Genomic DNA, 18,652 nt, shown 5'->3' with positions numbered 1-18,652 from the left:
ATTCAACCGCATGATGATGTGGATTTTCAGGGACTTGATTGGCAAGGGTGTGTTTATATTTTTGGACGACAAACTTGTATTTTCATCTATGATAGAGGAGCATGACGTTGATGTGGAGAAGGTTTTGAAGTTGTTGGAAAGCAACAAACTCTACGTCAATGAGAAAAAGTCGGAGTTTTATCTTTTCAAGGTTCATGACCTCGGATACATTATCAATGCAGAGGGCATCTGGCTTGATCCGGCCAAAGTGGTCGAGATAGTCAAATGGGAGATACTGCAAAAGCAGACTTAGAGCAGGGCAAGAAGATGCATAAACACATTTTGAGTTGGATTTATTTGTCGATAGCACTCTCATTAACATGTACAGCAAATGTGGGAGCTTGCATGCTGCACACTCAAGCTGCATTTCTATGCACACAAACATGCTATGGGTGCCCTTGCAAAGTCGATTTGTATGTCCATGTGCGTGTAGCCTGTTGGTGAAGGATTTTGCCTCCCAGTGTGAGAACCTGGGTTCAGTACCCGTCATCCTACAGCGGCAGGTCACATTATTACTAAATAATATATACATACCACAAAACATCACCAAAAACATTGAGCAAAAGTACACAGCTTTATAGAGATTGTGGTTCCAAGCACAATATCCGCATCACAGTTGCAATTGACCTTCTTTACTATGTCAATGCAGCAGCAAAATAATAATACACATGCCCAGTATATATCAGAACTTTCTGCACAACCCCTCTGGTGGGGTTCAGACTATGAACAGTTTTGTGTTGCCGGAGCTTGGAGCTTTTCTTACACAAGGTATATTTGCCCAATGCTGAAGAGGCTTTCATGCGGGATGTTTAGAGTGGCACTGTTTTCTCTACAGATCCTCCTTAGAAATGCATAGATGTAGTCAACTGCAACCTTCTTTGCAAAATTTGACTCCCAATTTGACCGAACCACCACGTCTCCTAGTATGTGGACTACGCCTTCCTCCCTGGCTTTAGATAGAACTTGTATCTCATCATCTACTTCATCATCTATCCTTGAAGCAAACCTCACTCGGTTACTGAGGGGCTGCTCCATGGATGCTTCGGATAGAATTGACTCACTTGTGAATGTCTGTGTGGATTGACGGTCAATGTGGTCATCATCTTGTGGAGTGTTTTGGGGGAATGCTATAAAATCCAGCTCAGATGGTTTGAACATGGGGCTCACAGATGATTCTTTAATGGATTCACCTTCATTGGACTCAGACACATGCTCAGGAGCAGGATTTTCTTGAACAAATTTAGCAAGGTGGTCCAGGAGATTCTGCTCAAACTTATCATCCTTTTTATGCAAGTCTTTGTACCCATATCTCACCACACAGCGGTAAAGGAAGAATTCCTGTGGGCCTATACGCCTGATAAGGAAGCGTTCTCCAGTAGGAACAGTATTGACAGGAAGATACTTGATGCAAACAAAGATCACCACGGAGTGAAGTGCTGGCAAGTGTGTGACAAAATGCGAGAAGATGGGAGGCACTCCATGGGCCAGTTCGCTGTAGACAAATCCCATCCCAGGAACCCTTACAAGGCCAAGGCTGGGGCCTAGACCTAATATCCATCCCATGGATACTTTACTTTGCATCTCAAACTCGTATCTTTTCAGAGTCCCATAGTGCCAGACATACATGACTATGAGGAAGACAACTGCTATTACCAGAGGGGCCCAGCCGCCTTGATCCACCTTGAATAACACTGATGAGAAATACACCAGTTCCACAAGAAGGAACACACAAGCAAATGTTGCTATCAACACAATGTTGCTTTGCCAGATCAGTAGCATTATTAGAGTCATCAGGATTGTCGTTACCAGCATTACAGCCACCACAGCTATGCCTACATAATGAGTCAGAAAATATTAGACTCAGCAATGGATCTCAAATATTTTTGCAAAGAATAGTAAAAGTCACTTGCCATATGCATTTCCTATTTGAGTTGTTTTTTGAAAGCCTGCTGTGATGACTACACACAGGACCATCAAAATCCAATTGATCTCAGGTATGTAAATCTGGCCGGTCATTTTCTTGGATGTGTGGACCACCTTCACTCTTGGAAAACAGCCAAGAGCCTGTGCTTGTTTGATGATAGAAAAAGTGGCAGAGATGGTTGCCTGACTTGCAATGACTGCAGAAACTGTGGCTACCACAAACATTGGCCAATATACAGTGCCTGCAAAAAAGTGCACAAGTTTTAAGATCATGTATGTATGTATGTACTGTATGCATTAGTTTATGGATGTATGTAATGTATGTTTGTATGTATGCATGTATGGTCACAAATTAGGCACATCAATCAAAAAACCCTTACTTGGTATCGATTTATAAAAAGCTTGATTCACATGCTCTGGGAACTTTGTGAGGTAAGCAGCCTGCCCCATGTATGCTGCCAGTAAACAAGGAAAAACAAGACCTGTGAAAGCAATCTGCACAGCAAGGAGCGGTTTATTTATTGACATTGACAAGTCAAATCCTCTTTCCTCACTCATGTACTTTTTGTGGTGTTATAGAGTCCTTGTGGTCTTCTTTAGCAAGACATTTTTTAGATCATGGGTTAATGCAGTGGCAACACGGATTGTCCTGTACACCATATAAATGCATATCTCATGTTGCATGCACACTGTACACAATTTTTTCAACATACTATATTTTATATTTATACTATTCAATGAGTCGCCTAGCCTCAAATAATATGCTGGCCACAACCTGAGCTTTGGGGCCATAATGTAACTCCGTCCTTTAAACTAGACCTCCCATTCTTGTGATGGAGCAAGAGCTAACAAAAAAGGTCAGGGAGCTACCCTTAAGAGACTCTGCAATCTCCTAAGAAATATGATTTCTAGTATAAACTTCCACTCAGTTAGCATCTCTGTTCCAGCATGCTATCTATTAACAAAAATCCAGAATTCATTTTGGTTCATCCAACCAAACAAGTTCATCGCTAGAAACAAAACTATCTCTAGCCTCCACCATCTCTTCTAGTCTACTAACATGAGAGATGGGACGACCATCTCATTAATTACCCAAATGCTCATAACGGTTGCCAGTGGGCACCGTTACCCATATAGAGCGCCGCTCCGTGATAATCACCCGCCCATCTCTGTATACTGCCCACTTCCTGGCTTTCCAGGCCTCCATCACTTGTATGATTCCTGCCCGTTTGTGCTCCACCTGCATGGGTGTGAGGTCATCTCCTAGGTAGATCTTGGTTCCTTTCAGTGTGGCCCTCTTTTGCAAGAAGGCTGTGCATGTTTCTCCATCTTTAAATTTTAGGAAGAGAGGCCTCTCCTTTGTAGGGCCCTTCCCCATGTGCCAGGCTTCCATGAAGGGGGGGGGGGGGGGGGGGGGGGGGCGCTAGTATTCCCATTTGTTTGCAAAAGGCTTCACCATCCTCCATCGGTGAGCCTTCTACCTTCAGCCCTGTGATCTTCACATTGAGGGCCTTCTGCTTGCGACGCTTGTCCTCCTCAAGTGTTGCTATCATGATAGTGTTGGTGTTGGGGGTTGGGGCTGATTTTTGCTTCTTGATAACCTCTGTCCATTCCTTCCCCACCTCCTGTTTGACGACATCTGCCCATCCCTTCTCGAGTTCCTTCCTTGTGTTCACCAGGCCTTCGTGGAGTTGGGTTCTGAGGTCTTCAACCTCTGAAAGTAGAGATGGGCTGATTTCTCCCTTTTCCTTTTTAAGATCTTGAATTGCTTCTGTGAATTTCTGGGCCTCTTCTTTATGCTCTTGGGAGGCTTGCCTGAGAGCCGAAATCACTTGTTCAAGGGTTTCCACTTGCTTGTCATGTTGTTCCCTCATCTTTGCCATCTCCTCTCGGAGCTCAGCTGGCTCTTTCTCCCGTTGGTCATCCTGGAACACCAAGATGTCCTTGATGGTCATTAGCACCTCTCTCGGAAGAGTTCCCCAGCTGTTGGGTTCTGAACTCGTGTTTGCTTGGGCGTCCAGCTTGTCCATCGCTTTCTTTAAATCTCCCTGTAATCCGTCCCATTTGTTGGACCGAGTCCTGATCCTGTGTGTCCTTCGCCTCCACGATGCATGAAGTCGAGAGAGGGAGGCCTTTCACAGTCTGCAGCTTGAAGAGAATCCCCTTGGGGCCAGTAGGGGCTGCCCTGCTGCCTTGGGGGCAGGCTGGAGCTAAGGCGGGGGTGGAAAAGGGGCGCAAGCGTGCGGGGGCGAGAGAAATAAAGAAAGATATATTGACGTCTACAAGAGGCCAAAGTGGCCTATGAGACAAAAGTACCAATACATCCAAAATTCAAGGAAACTAAATGTCCCTAGTAGAAAATGAAAAGCATAAACTGAAAAACAACTAGCTATAACATGTGTGTGTGTGTGTGAGAAAGAAAGAAAGAAAGAAAGATTTTATTAACGTCTTCCAAAAGACCGAACTCGGCCTATGAGACAAATCGGAGTACATGTATGGGGTATCCTCTGTCATCCCAACAAAATGAGAGAGAGAGAGAGAGAAAGAAAGAAAGATATATTAAGCGTCTACTAAAGACCCAATGGGCCTATGAGACCAAAGTGATACGATAATGTCCATGGCATATCTCATCATGGAATGGAAAATAAAACAAAAAGAAAACATAAACATAGCTATCTCACTTAGGTAATACAAAACTGACCATGGAAACTCATCATGGAAATACTAAGAACATAGAAACATGAGAGCAGCATCAACTCCGAGTAGATGGTATACCACTCTCCAAAATATCAAGCATGGGGCTGATGAGTATGGCCGAGAGGTCTCCCTCAGCTATGTCACGTGGAAAGGTAGCTCGATGGCAGTGGAGCATGTCCTGGATCTGGAGTTGATGAGGTGATCGTGGTCGACGGGGGGTCCGGGGGCATTGGGCACGCTGGAGTGCGGAGGCTCGGTCCGAGGTAACTCCTCTCGGGCGAGGTAGGTTTGGAGCAGCTCGTGGAGGGTCCACAAAATCCACTATATCGGTGTCCTCCACCTCCTGGGTCCGGAAGAAATTGGTGATGGTTGGCTGGCGAGAGAGAGAGAGAGAAAGAAAGAAAGAAAGATATATTAAGCGTCTACTAAAGACCCAATGGGCCTATGAGACCAAAGTGATACAATAATGTCCATGGCATATCTCATCATGGAATGGAAAATAAAACAGAAAGAAAACATAAACATAGCTAGGGGTGATACAAAACTGTCCATGGAAACTCATCATGGAATACTAAGAACATAGAAGCATGAGAGCAACATCAGCTCCGAGTAGATGGTATACCACTCTCCAAAATATCAAGCATGGGGCTAATGAGTATGGCCGAGAGGTCTCCCTCGGCTATGTCACGTGGAAAGGTAGCTCGATGGTGGTAGAGCATGTCTTGGATCTGGAGCTGATGAGGTGATCGTGGCCGACGGGGGGCCCGAGGGCGTCGGGCACGTTGGAGTGCAGAGGCTCGGTCCGAGGTAACTTTTTGCAATATCGGCAACGAAATCTTTTTGCCCCACCTCTCTTGGAGTCGTATTTATTAACAATATCCACCTACTGCCACCAATAGTCACTCTGGGTGAATTCCTTCTCATTCACTCTCTCAAGATGTGGCTGCCTAGATGCCATGAGAGTGACAAAGAAAAGTTTAAGAAATGCTTGCAAGAATGGGGATGGAAAAGAAACGCGGAAGACACAAAAAGAAAAGGGGAGAATGTGCACTGTGCAACAATGCAATAGATAAAAGGGGAGGATTTGCAGTGCAGAGGGAGTGGAAGAAAGAAAGGAAAGAAGAGGCGAAAAACAAGGCTTTTACTTCGCTACCGAAAAAGAGTATTGACTGGAAGATTGTACTCTCATACGTTGATATGCAACCAGGTGGCCAATTTGGGGTTTTTTTTCTCCTCATACCTGCAGCCGAAATTTGATGACGATTTGGGCTTTTTTAAAATCTACGTACAGGCCACATGTTTCAAAAAAGATCTCAACCCGTTTTTTGGTCGTTTTTTAGTATTGTACCGTGGGCGTCTTGGATCGCATGCCGATTTGGGGGTTTTTTGAGCTATGGGGCCATGTGGCATGCGAGCAACACGAAATGGCCATTTTGGATGCAGCGAAATGTTTCTCACCATCATGTAGAAACGCTAGAAACACGCCGTTTTGAGTACGTAGAAACGTTTCCGTTCGGGAAACGCGTTTCCTGCAGGTCACCCAGGCGAAACACCGTTTCAAGCCACCTTCCCTCCTGTTTCTAGTGTTTCCCGTAACTATGGTTGGTGTTCGAGTAACATGCACTCTTGATCGAGCTCTCGTTGGTGTTCCCGAGCAGCGAGTTCAGCTTGACGGCGGTCTTCTTCAAGCCTGCGTTTGGCTTCCTTATAGTCCCGTATGTCTGCTTTTTCTTCCCACCGTCTGGCTTCATCCTCTCATCTTTGTTGTTCCATCTGAAAGAAGAGGGTGACGAAGTCGGGGGTAACTGGAAGAGTGGGGTTTGCTGCTGTTGCCTCCTAGAGTTGGAAATGCTCCATGAGAAGCTGGTTCTAGAGCTATGGTGTTGTAGTAGGAGGAAGAGCAAGGTCTCCTTCGGGGAGACGTCTGTACTCTCCTCTGTAGACATATTACTGAAGTCGTTGGTCGTGCCGGAGCGAAGTATGACCATCCAAGGATGCTCTCACGCTAGGATGCGCAAGCGGAATCTGATACCAATGTAACATGCAACAGAATTATGTGTAATGAAGGATCGTGTCACACAAAGTCTCACACCGCCTTCTTTATCTTGAGTTTCGCGAGTCTTTAGCAATCCACTTTATCACTTCAAACTTTAAGAGATGAGAGAGAGCGAGAGATAGATCTGTACACCTTATTGGGTCCCAAATTACCCACTGAAGGGTCCCCCTCTATTGCTAGGAGTGACTAACAGCTATGTATGGTGTAGCTCTTTTGGGGCGAGGCCTAGGGAAGGATCACGGTGGAGCATAGAGAGGCTACATGTGATGTTGTCACGCATGATCAGGAGTAAGCCATCTGTACCACATGACATTCTACATGCAGAGTTTGGGGTGGCCCCACTGGTTACAGATGCCCTTTTTCAAACTGTCACTTATATTCAGCTTGTATACAGGCTTGATAGAGATCGCCTCCCACGGCTAGAACTAGAGTCCTCTATGAAATTATACGTCGAGAGGGAGAGGGAGCACTGCCCTCCTCTTTGTGACACGGCCACCACCATTACTGACACATGCATGGTACTTTGAGGTAGTCCAGTGGTTTCATGCACATGGCATACAGATGAACCGTCTCCCCCCCCGTTTCCGTATAGCTTGGATTCCCCATACCTTGATCTCTCGTGTCAGGAGATCAACCAGATCATCCGGTTAGATCTACTCGGGCTACACATACACCAGACATGGGTGTCTCCGTTAGAGATTGGTAAGAAGTGTGAGTTCTACAGAGATCACTTCTTGAGACTCTCTGAGGATGGATTCTTTGAGATCCCGGGATACATACAGATACACATGTCACATGCCATGCGTATGACGATTGGCGAGCTCAGGGTATCCTCCCACTGCCTTAGAGTAGAGACTGGCAGAGCTGAGGATATCCCACATGCGGAGAGGACATGCATAGTATGCATCACAGGAGCAGTAGAGGATGAGGCCCATTATATGCTCAATTGCCGGGCTTACTATGACATACGGGGGAGATTCCACTACCTCTTCCGAGAGGGATTCAGACCACTCACACGGGTGATACAGTTTGAGGATCAGAGGTGCTTGGGCATGTACTTGATGGAGCTGAGACGACACAAGGATGTAGTGTTCAGGCAACATGCTGAGAGACAGCCCCGGCTCCGACAGGACACCTCACATAGAGCCATCACAGATTTCTTTGTGGTACATACATTCACATCGGAATCCACTGGCCACAACAGTTCCTCTACTACGACATCAAAGCCCACCACCCATACCCACGCTCCTGCTCCACGCCCCAGAGGAGTTCTTATAGTGAGAGAGCTCGATCCATGCTGCGACGTAGACGTCCCCGATCCAGAGCATCAGGATCCTCCACCGGACCACCACACAGGGACAGATTCGTGAGGTTCTCCGCCGACATGTCATGCTCCCATCACAGAGGCGTGACATTCACTCCGCCATCAGATCGGTTCTGGCCGAGGCAGGTATTGTCATTAGCTGATCACAGCATATCTCACCGTACACAAGATCATCTGCTGATCACATGTACTGTTTCATTTTACTTTTTCTTTCGGTTTTCCATGGCTCAGTATATCCACTCTCTATTGTGTGTTATCATCTCTCTCTCTCTCTCTCTCTGCGCCCCCTCTGGTCTGCCCAGTTCGCCATTTCGCCTGTGCGCCTCTCTGCCCGCCAGTTCGCGTTAGGCCTGGTCCCCTCGCCAGTTCGCCATTTTGCCCCCTCTGGTCTGCCCAGTTCGCCATTTCGCCTATGCGCCTCTTTGCCCGCCAGTTCGCGTTAGGCCTGGCCCCCTCGCCAGTTCGCCATTTCGCCTCTACCCCCTTTCGCCTTAGGTTTGCCCCCTCTGGTCTGCCCAGTTCGCCATTTCGCCTGCACCCCCTTTCCCCACCCACCCTTGCTCAGGCCCCCAAGGCAGCAACATAACTCTCTCTCTCTCTCTCCTCCCTGCCTGTGGGAAGGACTGCAGAGTGATTTGGAGGAATGGCCCCGAGTCTCCAAGGGAAACTCGAGGCCCTCGAGATGGCAATGAAGGCACTAATCAAGGAGAACAAGAAGACATCCGATTCCAACCTCAATGAGGTGGAAAACAAACTACACAGGCACATCATAGCTCTCGAAGCACGGGTCACGAACGTCGAACAAGAGAACACGGCACTCAAGGAGGAGGTGAGTGCATTGAAAGTGGAAATGGTAGCCATCAAGAATGCTGAGAAGGAAGAAGGGGAGATCAATGACAACACTCTCACGGCCATCAAAGAAGTGATCTCCAAGGAGATCACAAAGGACATGGAGGGAAAGCTCGAAGCCAAGCAGTCAGGATGGGTCGAGGTGGTGAAGAAGAACATCCGTAAAGAAGTGAGGGAGGAGACTCAAAGGGAAGAAAACCAAATCATTCACACCACCATTGAGGAGGAGAAGATGAGGCATGCCCGCCGCCTCAACATTCGAGTCACAGGTATAGCCGAGACACCCGACTCCACTCCCGAGAAAGATGGACAGCTTCTATGCATGAAGCTCGGCTACAAGGAAGAGCACCCTCTCCCCTTCACCAAAGCATGGAGAGCCGGGAAAGACTCAACACGCAAGCGAGCCCTCATCCTACAGTTTGCAGGAGAGACGGAGAGGGTCACCTTCATGAGGAAGAGGGTCATACTACGGGGTTTAGAGGGAGCTCCTATTTTCTTGGATGATGATCTCACGAGGATGCAGCTTGAGCATAGGAGAACTTGCATGCCACGAGTCTTACACGCGAGGAGAGAAGGCAAGAAGGCCTTCTATCGAGATGGTCGGGTCATCATTGATGGCCGGCCCATGGATTAGCGGTTTGGGGCCTATGGGACACAGACCAGGCCACTGACAGAGATACACATAGCAGTATGGAACTGTAATGGTTCACTATGGGTGCAGCCTGGACGACTGGAGCATGTTATGGTGGGGAGAGACATCATACTTCTGACAGAGACACATCAGAGCCCAGAGAGAGGGCTACCTCGAGTAGAGGGATTCCAGTGGGAGTCAGCATACAGGAGGACCACACGCCAGGGTACCTCGAGAGGGTCGGGGGGAGTAGCAGTCCTATTCAGACGGGAGCTACAGGGGAGACTGAGAGTGGTAGCACAGGATCCAGAGGCCAGATACATGTGGATCAGCTTACAGCTCTCACAGGACAAGGTTATATACATAGCTCTATGTTACTTTTCTCCATCAGGATCCTCCAGCTCTATGTTACTTTTCTCCATCAGGATCCTCCTATGTCATTACAGAGGACATGCCACAGGAGGAGGAGATAGGAGCCTCGCCATACACTTGTCTGTCAGAGGAGATTATGCATTATTCTACACTAGGGGAAGTATTTCTTACGGGTGACTTCAATGCCCACACACAGAGCAGATAGTGTGAGGTGTATGACTATGATGACATGGAGATCCTCCACCCTGTGGATCCAGAGGAGATAGGGGCTAGTCGGGCATCAGAGGACACTGGACCAGACAGAGGACATTATGGGGACCACTTACTAGAGTTGGGAGCCAGGCATCGTCTTGTTATTTATAACGGGATGCTACAGTGGCCGGGATCATGAGGGCTGACATGCTTCCCACATGGGGGTCATACACAGACCGGAGGCACGGTGGTAGACTACATTATGGGGTCTTTGGAGGCATCACAGCTTGTCACCTCATTCTCCATTCCACCTCGTCCTATTGGGGCAGATCATACATACTTGGCATTTTCACTAGCTGGATCACCAGTATCACCAGCCCCCCACATACCGACGCCACACACTACCATCTACTTCACACATGACATGGCAGACATATACACTGGCAGAGTAGAGGATGGGCTCCTACTCATGGATCCCCCGGCATCTATGGATACCATTACAGCCCAGCTCGCATCACTCCTACACAAGGCTGCATTACAGAGCTTCCCACATCGTGTACACTCAGGAGAGCCTGTGAGACCTGGGACTATGCCCCAGAACAGATGGTATGATGACGAGTGCAGAGCCCTATACTCACGACTCCGCATACAGAGAGCCTTGGGAGCCATCACAGAGCAGGAGTCGAGGAGAGAGATGAGGAGACTTACTCGCCGCAAAAGGCGGGCCTTCGCAGAGATACAGGAGCTAGAGATCTTTCATTTCTTCATGAGTAGAGATAGCCCTGTGCCATGGCGGCACTTCAGAGAGCCCCGGACCCCGACACCTATTGCAGACCCACAGACATGGCACACATATGCAGAGGGTCTATACCATGCCCCACAGCAGCCACCTATACCTCAGCCATAGGAGCCTCGACCTACCACAACTAGCTTCTTTACCCACTCGATGGTACAGGAAGCTATCTGCCGCCTACAGCATGGAAGGGCCGCCGACCATATGGGCCTGTAGGGTGAGCATCTCATATATGCAGTAGATTCTTTAGCTCCTTTTCTTGCACACCTGTTTAACAGGGCACTAGCAGAGGGTTTGCCTGCGGAGTGGACGATGCACACCATTGTGCCGATTCACAAAACAGGGGATATGCTCGATCCGAGCAACTACAGGACGGTTATGGTTGGCCACGTGCTGGCCAAACTCTATGGTGCAGTGCTGGAGCAAGACCTTCGCTTATATGCTGAGCGAGCAGGTTTACGCTCATTAGGGCAGGCAGGCTTCAGGAGAGCTTTCTCTACCATTGACCATGTATTCACTTTGAGATGTATGATTGATCAGGCCAGAGTGAGGAAGAGAAAGCTCTATTGCTGCTTTGTGGATTTCCGCAAGGCATTTGACACAGTACCACGAGAGAGGCTCTTTCAGCGCCTGCAGTCTCTTGGCATACCAGCAGATATGACATGGGGCATCTATGCATTATATGAGCAGGTTTTTGGGCGAGTCAGATGTCCAGGAGGTATGTCCGAGACTATTGCTAGCACCATTGGTGTGAAGCAAGGATGCCCATTTTCCCCCACGCTATTTGGGTTATACATTGATGAGGTGGCTGACTTCATTACACGGGGAGGCGGAGATGGAGTTGATTTAGCAGGTACCTCAGTACATATTATGCTCTATGCTGATGATATTGTATTAGTGTCTGAGTCCCCAAGTGGTCTACAGCAGCATCTACATGCACTCGATGATTTCTGCAGACAGAGGGGTCTTACTGTGAACCTTGGGAAAACCAAGGTTATGGTCTTTCATACATCGAGACAGGGCAGGAGTCAGCTGACATTCACTCTCGCAGGATGCCAGGTGGAGGTGGTGACATCATACGTGTACCTAGGGGTTACCTTCTCAGCAGCAGCCACACGCTTTACCATGGGTTCAGCAGCCAGAGCTAGATTGACACGGGGATATGCAGCATTGGCTATGCTAGAGAGACAGTGCCACCAGGCGCATTTTCAGGAGCCGCGGACGAAGGGGTGGCTATTTGACACATTAGTCACACCGGCATTGATGTATGGAGCAACAGTATGGGCGCCAGGCCTTGCTACCCATTGGTGGACACAGATAAAGAGACCACAGGCCCTCATGATGGCATGCATGATACGCAGCAAACCGTCAGTACCTCATGACATTATCTGAGCAGAGTTTGCTGCGCCTCCTATGATGGTAGAGGCCATATTTCAGACTATGCCTGCTAGACAGATTCAGAGAGATGCCACAGGACAGATTATCATACAGAGCTTTTCAGGCATCTAGACAGTTGGCTGAGGCAGGAGACAGAGGATCATGGTATGCACAGGTCACACATTGGTTCTCACAGCATGGCCTAGACATGGATCATCTACAACCATCCCAGTATGACAGGGATGCACCACATATCCGTCTCTCTCATAGTGAGAGGAACAGAGTATTGAGACAGGATCTATGGCAGCTCTATACACGAGAGACATGGATATCGCCTACACAGCCTCTTCCACCGAAGATGCTATACTACAGAGATCTCTTCATGAGTATCACTGATGATGGATTTATAGAGAGGCCTAGATACATGGAGGGCTTTTTACCACACGGCTCCCGAGTGGCTATTGGTCAGCTCAGAGTTTCATCACACCGATTGGAGATTGAGACTGGCAGAGCAGCACGGATCCCCCGAGAGGAGAGGGTATGCAGATTGTGCAGAGAGGAGGTGGAGAGTGAGGAGCATTATGTATGCAGATGCAGAGCATATACAGCCATCAGAGAGAGATATCCCATTTTATTCAGAGAGCCACATTCCCTACGCCAAATCTTTGAGACAGCAGACCAGCGCATACTGGGGAGATACATTCTAGACATACAGCGCCACAGAGAGACATTATTATAGGCTGAGACAGCTCCAGAGGGGGGGCGACAGACACAGATTACTACATTTTTTCAGAGATCCATACCCCTCCCAGCCCCTACACGGCAGGGAATTACTCTCCAGAGAGCAGAGACACTTAGAGCCTGCAGGAGACAGAGGACACCTGGCTTTCGGACACCACGCCTATACCAGAGAGAGATGACAGAGATCAGAGCTCAGTTTCACACAGAGGGTGCGGAGCGACTGGCTCGCTTCAGAGCACACCCAGGCATGTTCTTCAGGGAGCTGTGGACACCCCCTTCACTGATGTATACCATTTTATACCCCCAGTATGGTACATGATGGAGCTAGCTAGGTTGCATATCATGATTGTATACTCCATGCATATAGCTTTGCATTCTCCTAGTAATAGAGCTCCATCCCCTGCACACCCAGATTCAGCTTTTTTATTCAGTACTTTTTCATTTTGTTGGGATGACAGAGGATACCCCATACAGGTACTCCGATTTGTCTCATAGGCCGAGTTCGGTCTTTTGGAAGACGTTAATAAAATCTTTCTTTCTTTCTTTCTTTCTCTCTCTCTCTCTCAAGTCTCAACTGCCTTGCTCATGGCGTGAAGCGGTGCACCGTTCTCTCTCTCTCTCTCTCTCTCCCCCCCCCCTTTTCCTCTGTTCGTGCTGCGCGCTGGTGGCCCTTTGCTGCGCTACGCCCCTGCTGCCCCCCCTCCGCCTCCCTTGATCGCGCGCGCTGCCCTGTGTGTCGTGTTGCGCCTGTTCGTACAATCGTGCTGCTCTGTGCGCTGTGCTGCGCTGCCTTGCACCTGTGTGCTCTCTGACTGCCTTGCTGATGGCGTGAAGCTGCACAGCCCCCCCCCCCTTCCTCTGTACGCGCTGGGCCCCTGCTGCTTCCCCCCCGCCTCCCTTGATCTGCGTGCTGCTCTGTGGTCGCCGCCCCCCCCTCTCCTCTGTTCGCGCTGGTGGCCCTTTGCCGCACTGTGCCCCTGTTGCTTCCCCTCTGCCTCCCTTGATCTATGCGTTGCTCTGTGTCCGCCGTCCTTTTTCCCGCCCGCCCTTGCTCAGGCCCCCAAGGCAGCAACCAGGGGGAAATAGCACAATGAACCTACAGGAGCTGGAGGCATACATCAAGACAGTGGAGGACAACACCAAGAAATTACTGGGCGAACAAAAGAAGGTGCTGGACATGGTTCTAAACCAACATGAAAAACAGTTGGAAGGTCTCCGCAAAAGGAGATACAGGGAAAGAACAACAGGATTGAAGAACTGACAGCCCAAGTAGTGAACCACTAGGAAGAGGTGATTCAGATGTTGAAAGAGACCCAGCTGCAACAAACAGGAATGCCAGAAGCTGCCCCAATGATAGGGGAACTCCGGGCAGAAATGGAAGCCCTAAAGGCCACGGTCAAGGACCATACAGTGGAGGAAGGGGAAGCTGAGACGAGTGCGGTAGTTGAGGCAACATCGTCCTCTTCTGAGAGTGACGTTGAGTCTACCGAGGAGGCTATTGATGAGGACATCGAGGATGTTGAGGATTGAGTGCCCAGACTCCAAATTGAGGACTCTAGTCTTTGGGGCTATCAAGCTTCTCTAGTTTACTGTTTGTCATGCATTATTGCATCTATCAACATGCTTTACTTTGTGTATTTTAGACTTCAGTTTACTTTTTTTGTATCAGCTCAGGATTCAGACTTTTCGTGATCACTCCAGATTGAGGACTAGTCTTTGGGGCTATCAAGCTTCTCTAGTTTACTGTGTGTCATGCATTATTGCATCTATCAACATGCTTTACTTTGTGTATTTTAGACTTCAGTTTACTTTTTTTGTATCAGCTCAGGATTCAGGCTTTTCGTGATCACTTTGAGTGCCATTATTGAGTAGTTGCCATTATTGATGATTGAATCTAGATCTTGATTCTTGATGTTGCCAGTTTATTTATGCCAATTTATTAGTGACTCAGTTGGGTGCCCACTGTAACTGGGTCACCCAGATTCTTTAGTTTTAGCTTGTAAACATGTTTTAAATTATAAATGATGCATGTTTAATATTATATTGCAAGGAAGGCAACATATTTTTAACGTATTATAAACTTGTATATAAATTTTGGGGTCTGTATCCCCTTCTTTTTGTATGAAACATTTTTGAAACGTCTGGGAAATGAAAAAAACGTTTATGAAACACGTTTCATGAAACGCTTGGCAACTATGGTTACGGGCAAGGCTCTAGAGACATTCCAAGCAATGAAGAAAGTTGCCTCTGAGTTACCAGTTTTTTAGTCGGCATCATGGGATGATCCTTTGGAGGTGATTACCGATGCCAATAACCTTGCCATTGGAGCTGTTTTACAGCAAGATGGTAGGCCAATGGCTTATTATAGCCGCAAATTGAATAATGCCGAAAAGAATTATTTGGCGTATGACAAGGAGCTGTTGGGGGTGATGGCCGTGCTTATACATTTGAAGCACTTCCTATACGGGAGCGACTTCAGAGTTAAGACAGATCACCAGGCACTTAAATGGTTGCAAATCATGCCCAGTGCCCAATGGAGTGATAGGTAGTCCAGATGGAGTCAATTGTTCCAACAATTTGGGGAAATGATTGAATGTCCCTGGCAAGAACAACCCCATTGTTCTTTTTTTTTTTTCAACTGGCCTTTGGCCCAAGATTCTCCCATAGTTACCAAATTTCATCGTCCGTAGACAGCCGCCCATAGGCTATCCACCCGTAGGCGATGCCGTCGGGGAAGCACCAAGAGGGGTTTTGAAACCAGGACCTCTTGGTCCTAGGCAAACACCTTCACCACTTGAGCTATCACCTCATTGGCACAACCCCGTTCTCCACAAACTATCATTCCGAAGCTTCGGCCCATTTCCAATCATTCAAAAGTTAAGTGGTCTCTTTAAAGTTAAAGTTGCTGGAAAGTTGGACTATGCACAATGTCTTTCATGTTTCTTGGTTGAAGCTATATGTAGGTCCAACATTGCAAGATATATCAGAAGAGAAACAATTAGATATGATAGACGAAGCTGAAGTTACAGTCTGCTTCTCGAGCATGGATCACTTTGGATACCCTTTTTGGACCCCGCTCTAAAAACTCTAAGATTGCACTTATGATCTCATTCTTTGATCTATATATGCAGGAGGGAGCTACTATAGCCTCTCATGTCAATTATTTTCGCAGTCTTATGGTTCAGCTTGCATCAGTGAAGTCCCCCATCTCCGAAGATATTGCTATTGCTGTGCTTCTCAAAAGCTTACCTGACACCTATGCTACTCTTGTCACTACCTTCAAGTATCACAATAATCCTACTCTTGAAGGTATCATCAATGCTCTCCAAGAAGAGGAAAGAACAAAACAACAAAAGGTAACTGACACTGCATTTTTAGCAAAGAAAGGAGGTTCTAAGGTAAGAAAGCCTTGCACCCATTGTGGAAAAACTAATCATATGGAGAAGGACTGCTTCAAGGCTCATCCATGCACCATTTGTGGCCGTGATAATCACCGGGAGAAGGACTGCTACTCTAAAACCTCTACATCAGCCCCTGCATCTACCTCAGCCCATGTTGCTGCAGCATCTACATCAGAGCAGATCTTGCTGTTCATTCCTCACATGATGAGGAGTGGGCTTTCTGATTACTTCACCTTTCTTGTCTACCACTTTGACCACCGATGATGTAGGTCAAGGGGTTCTAGTGTCTTACTCATTATGCTTTTTGACCTCTCTCTTGTCCCTACCCAAGAGGCAGAGATTGCCCTTGAGGAGGGGATGTCTTCAAGGTCCATCTGTTTGTCTACAGTCAGGTCTACAGTCAGTCTTCTGTCTATCTAGTCTTCTTGTCTGTCTGTCTATTTGTCTATCAATCTGACTGTGTCTTGTTTTAGATCCATCTTGTCCCTATCCTTGTGAACCCATATGAGGATATCACTTGAGGAGGGGTGTCTCAGGATCTTTGTCTGTCATGTCTTCTGTCTTGTCTCTCACTCTATCAGTCTTTATGTCTGTCTTCTAGTCTTGTCCATCTTGTCTTCTAGCTTGTCTCTCAATCCTTGTCTAATCTCTTTGTCTTGGTCTTATCTTTTGTCATGTCATAGTCTTGTCTTTTTGTCTTCCTCCTAGTGTCCACTTAAGGAGGGTGTTGGAAATAAGTGCACACTAGGTGTACTATTTCTCTAGTCTAGTTTCAGTTGAGTCTTTGTGTCTTGAGTCTAGTGCCATGTGGCACCTCTATAATTGTCCCATAAGTCAGTCTACTCTATCTTGTACTTCTCATCTATATATTGTGGCTGTCACATCAATGAAAGTATCAATCTTGTGTCTTGTCTACACTCATCTCAAGTAACTCTTTGTCTTTCATTTGTGTTCTTGTTTCATTTCTAGTTTGCTCTTGCTTTCATATTTTCTTCATGTAGGTCCAACATTGCAAGATATATCAGAAGAGAAACAATTAGATATGATAGACGAAGCTGAAGTCGTAGAGCCAGAGCAAATTCTCCTCCATAGATGAAAGCATGGATCCAGTCGAAGAATACGACAGTTTTACATGAAGTTTAAGGACCACGGAACCCATGAAGCAGTTTGGTTGGATGAAGAGTTCTTTCAGGAGTACCCCTAGTTGTTGGCGAACTACTTGGAAGCCTTGAACTTGCTGCCAAGTTAAGCAAGAGGGAATGTCACGTGCACCCTGCACTGGGTTACACAGTGACACACTTGCATGATCATCATTGCAGCATTTGTACAGAAGTAGCACCTTTTTTAGGAATATTTGTCGTACGCCGTGACCCCATTGTGAGCCCTTTGTCCAGGGACAGTCAGGCACGAGCTATGTAGGTCAGTCTTTGAGCCTTAGAGGTCAGTCAAGTGTCAGTCCTCTTAACCCACTTGGAGGATTTATCATACAGGATCATGTAGTTGTCAACCATAGCCTAGATGCATTAGTAGGCATTGTTAGGATCATCTCACACATAGTTGTCAGGTATGAAAAGTTCAATTCGGTATAGTACGTTCAAATACGGTCTCGGAACACACCGCTAAATTTTGAAAATAAAAATACGGTGGAGGTACGGTCCATTTAAAAAAATACTTAAAAATAAAAAAATACGGTGGAGGAAGAGGGAGATGATTGAGAGAGTTTAGAGGGGAGAGAGGCTTGAGCCTTGAAGGAGAGCTCAAGGGAGAGGATAGACTTGAGCAATGAGCACTTGTGAGTGAAAAAAAGATCAAAAAACAACCTCGAAAAATGATCAAAGGACAAAAAAACGGTCAAATCCTAGTCGACCGTACCTCCACCGTACCGTACTGAACTGTACGTATCGACCGTACCGAACCGTACCTCCTGGGGAGTGCGCGAACCAGGTGCCACTATGATCTCACATAGAAGGGGCCAGCCCTAGGGCCAGCTCCAAGGCAGCCCAAGGTGGGCTAGTCTTGCAAAGGGTGTCCAAACCCTTGCCACATGCCAAGTACAGTCGGCCAGCCCCTTTGGTGTCTTAGGTGACTAGTCGGCCAGGCCAAGACAACCAGTCAGCCAGCAGCCGATCAGTCCTACAGCCGACCAGCAGTCATGGGCAATGCCAGCAGCCGATCGGGCAATTAAAGCAGCCGACCAGGCTTTTTGTGGGAAATTCTGCAGGCCGACAGATCTCTAAGGCAGCCGACTGCAACCGGA

General features: G+C 47.5%; 1 protein-coding gene across 3 annotated transcripts in view; it reads right to left on the bottom strand.

The window, feature by feature from the left end:
* Positions 1 to 594: 594 nt before the first annotated feature.
* The window catches only part of LOC147633246 (potassium transporter 10-like), a 43,494-nt gene continuing 25,436 nt past the window's right edge, over positions 595 to 18,652 (bottom strand). For all 3 annotated transcript variants that reach the window (XM_086806276.1, XM_086806278.1, XM_086806279.1), the window contains 3 exons: positions 2,343 to 2,457; positions 1,950 to 2,204; positions 595 to 1,871 (listed from right to left, as the gene is read on the bottom strand). In XM_086806276.1, coding sequence (XP_086662402.1) covers positions 799 to 1,871; positions 1,950 to 2,204; positions 2,343 to 2,457 — 1,443 coding nt within the window. In that variant the 3' untranslated portion in view covers positions 595 to 798. The remainder of the gene's footprint in view (positions 1,872 to 1,949; positions 2,205 to 2,342; positions 2,458 to 18,652) is intronic.

Source organism: Cibotium barometz, chromosome 12, assembly GCF_041138505.1.
Source record: "Cibotium barometz isolate CiBa-2024 chromosome 12, ASM4113850v1, whole genome shotgun sequence".
Classification (NCBI taxonomy): domain Eukaryota; kingdom Viridiplantae; phylum Streptophyta; class Polypodiopsida; order Cyatheales; family Cibotiaceae; genus Cibotium; species Cibotium barometz.
This window is presented reverse-complemented; position numbering and strand designations above follow the sequence as displayed.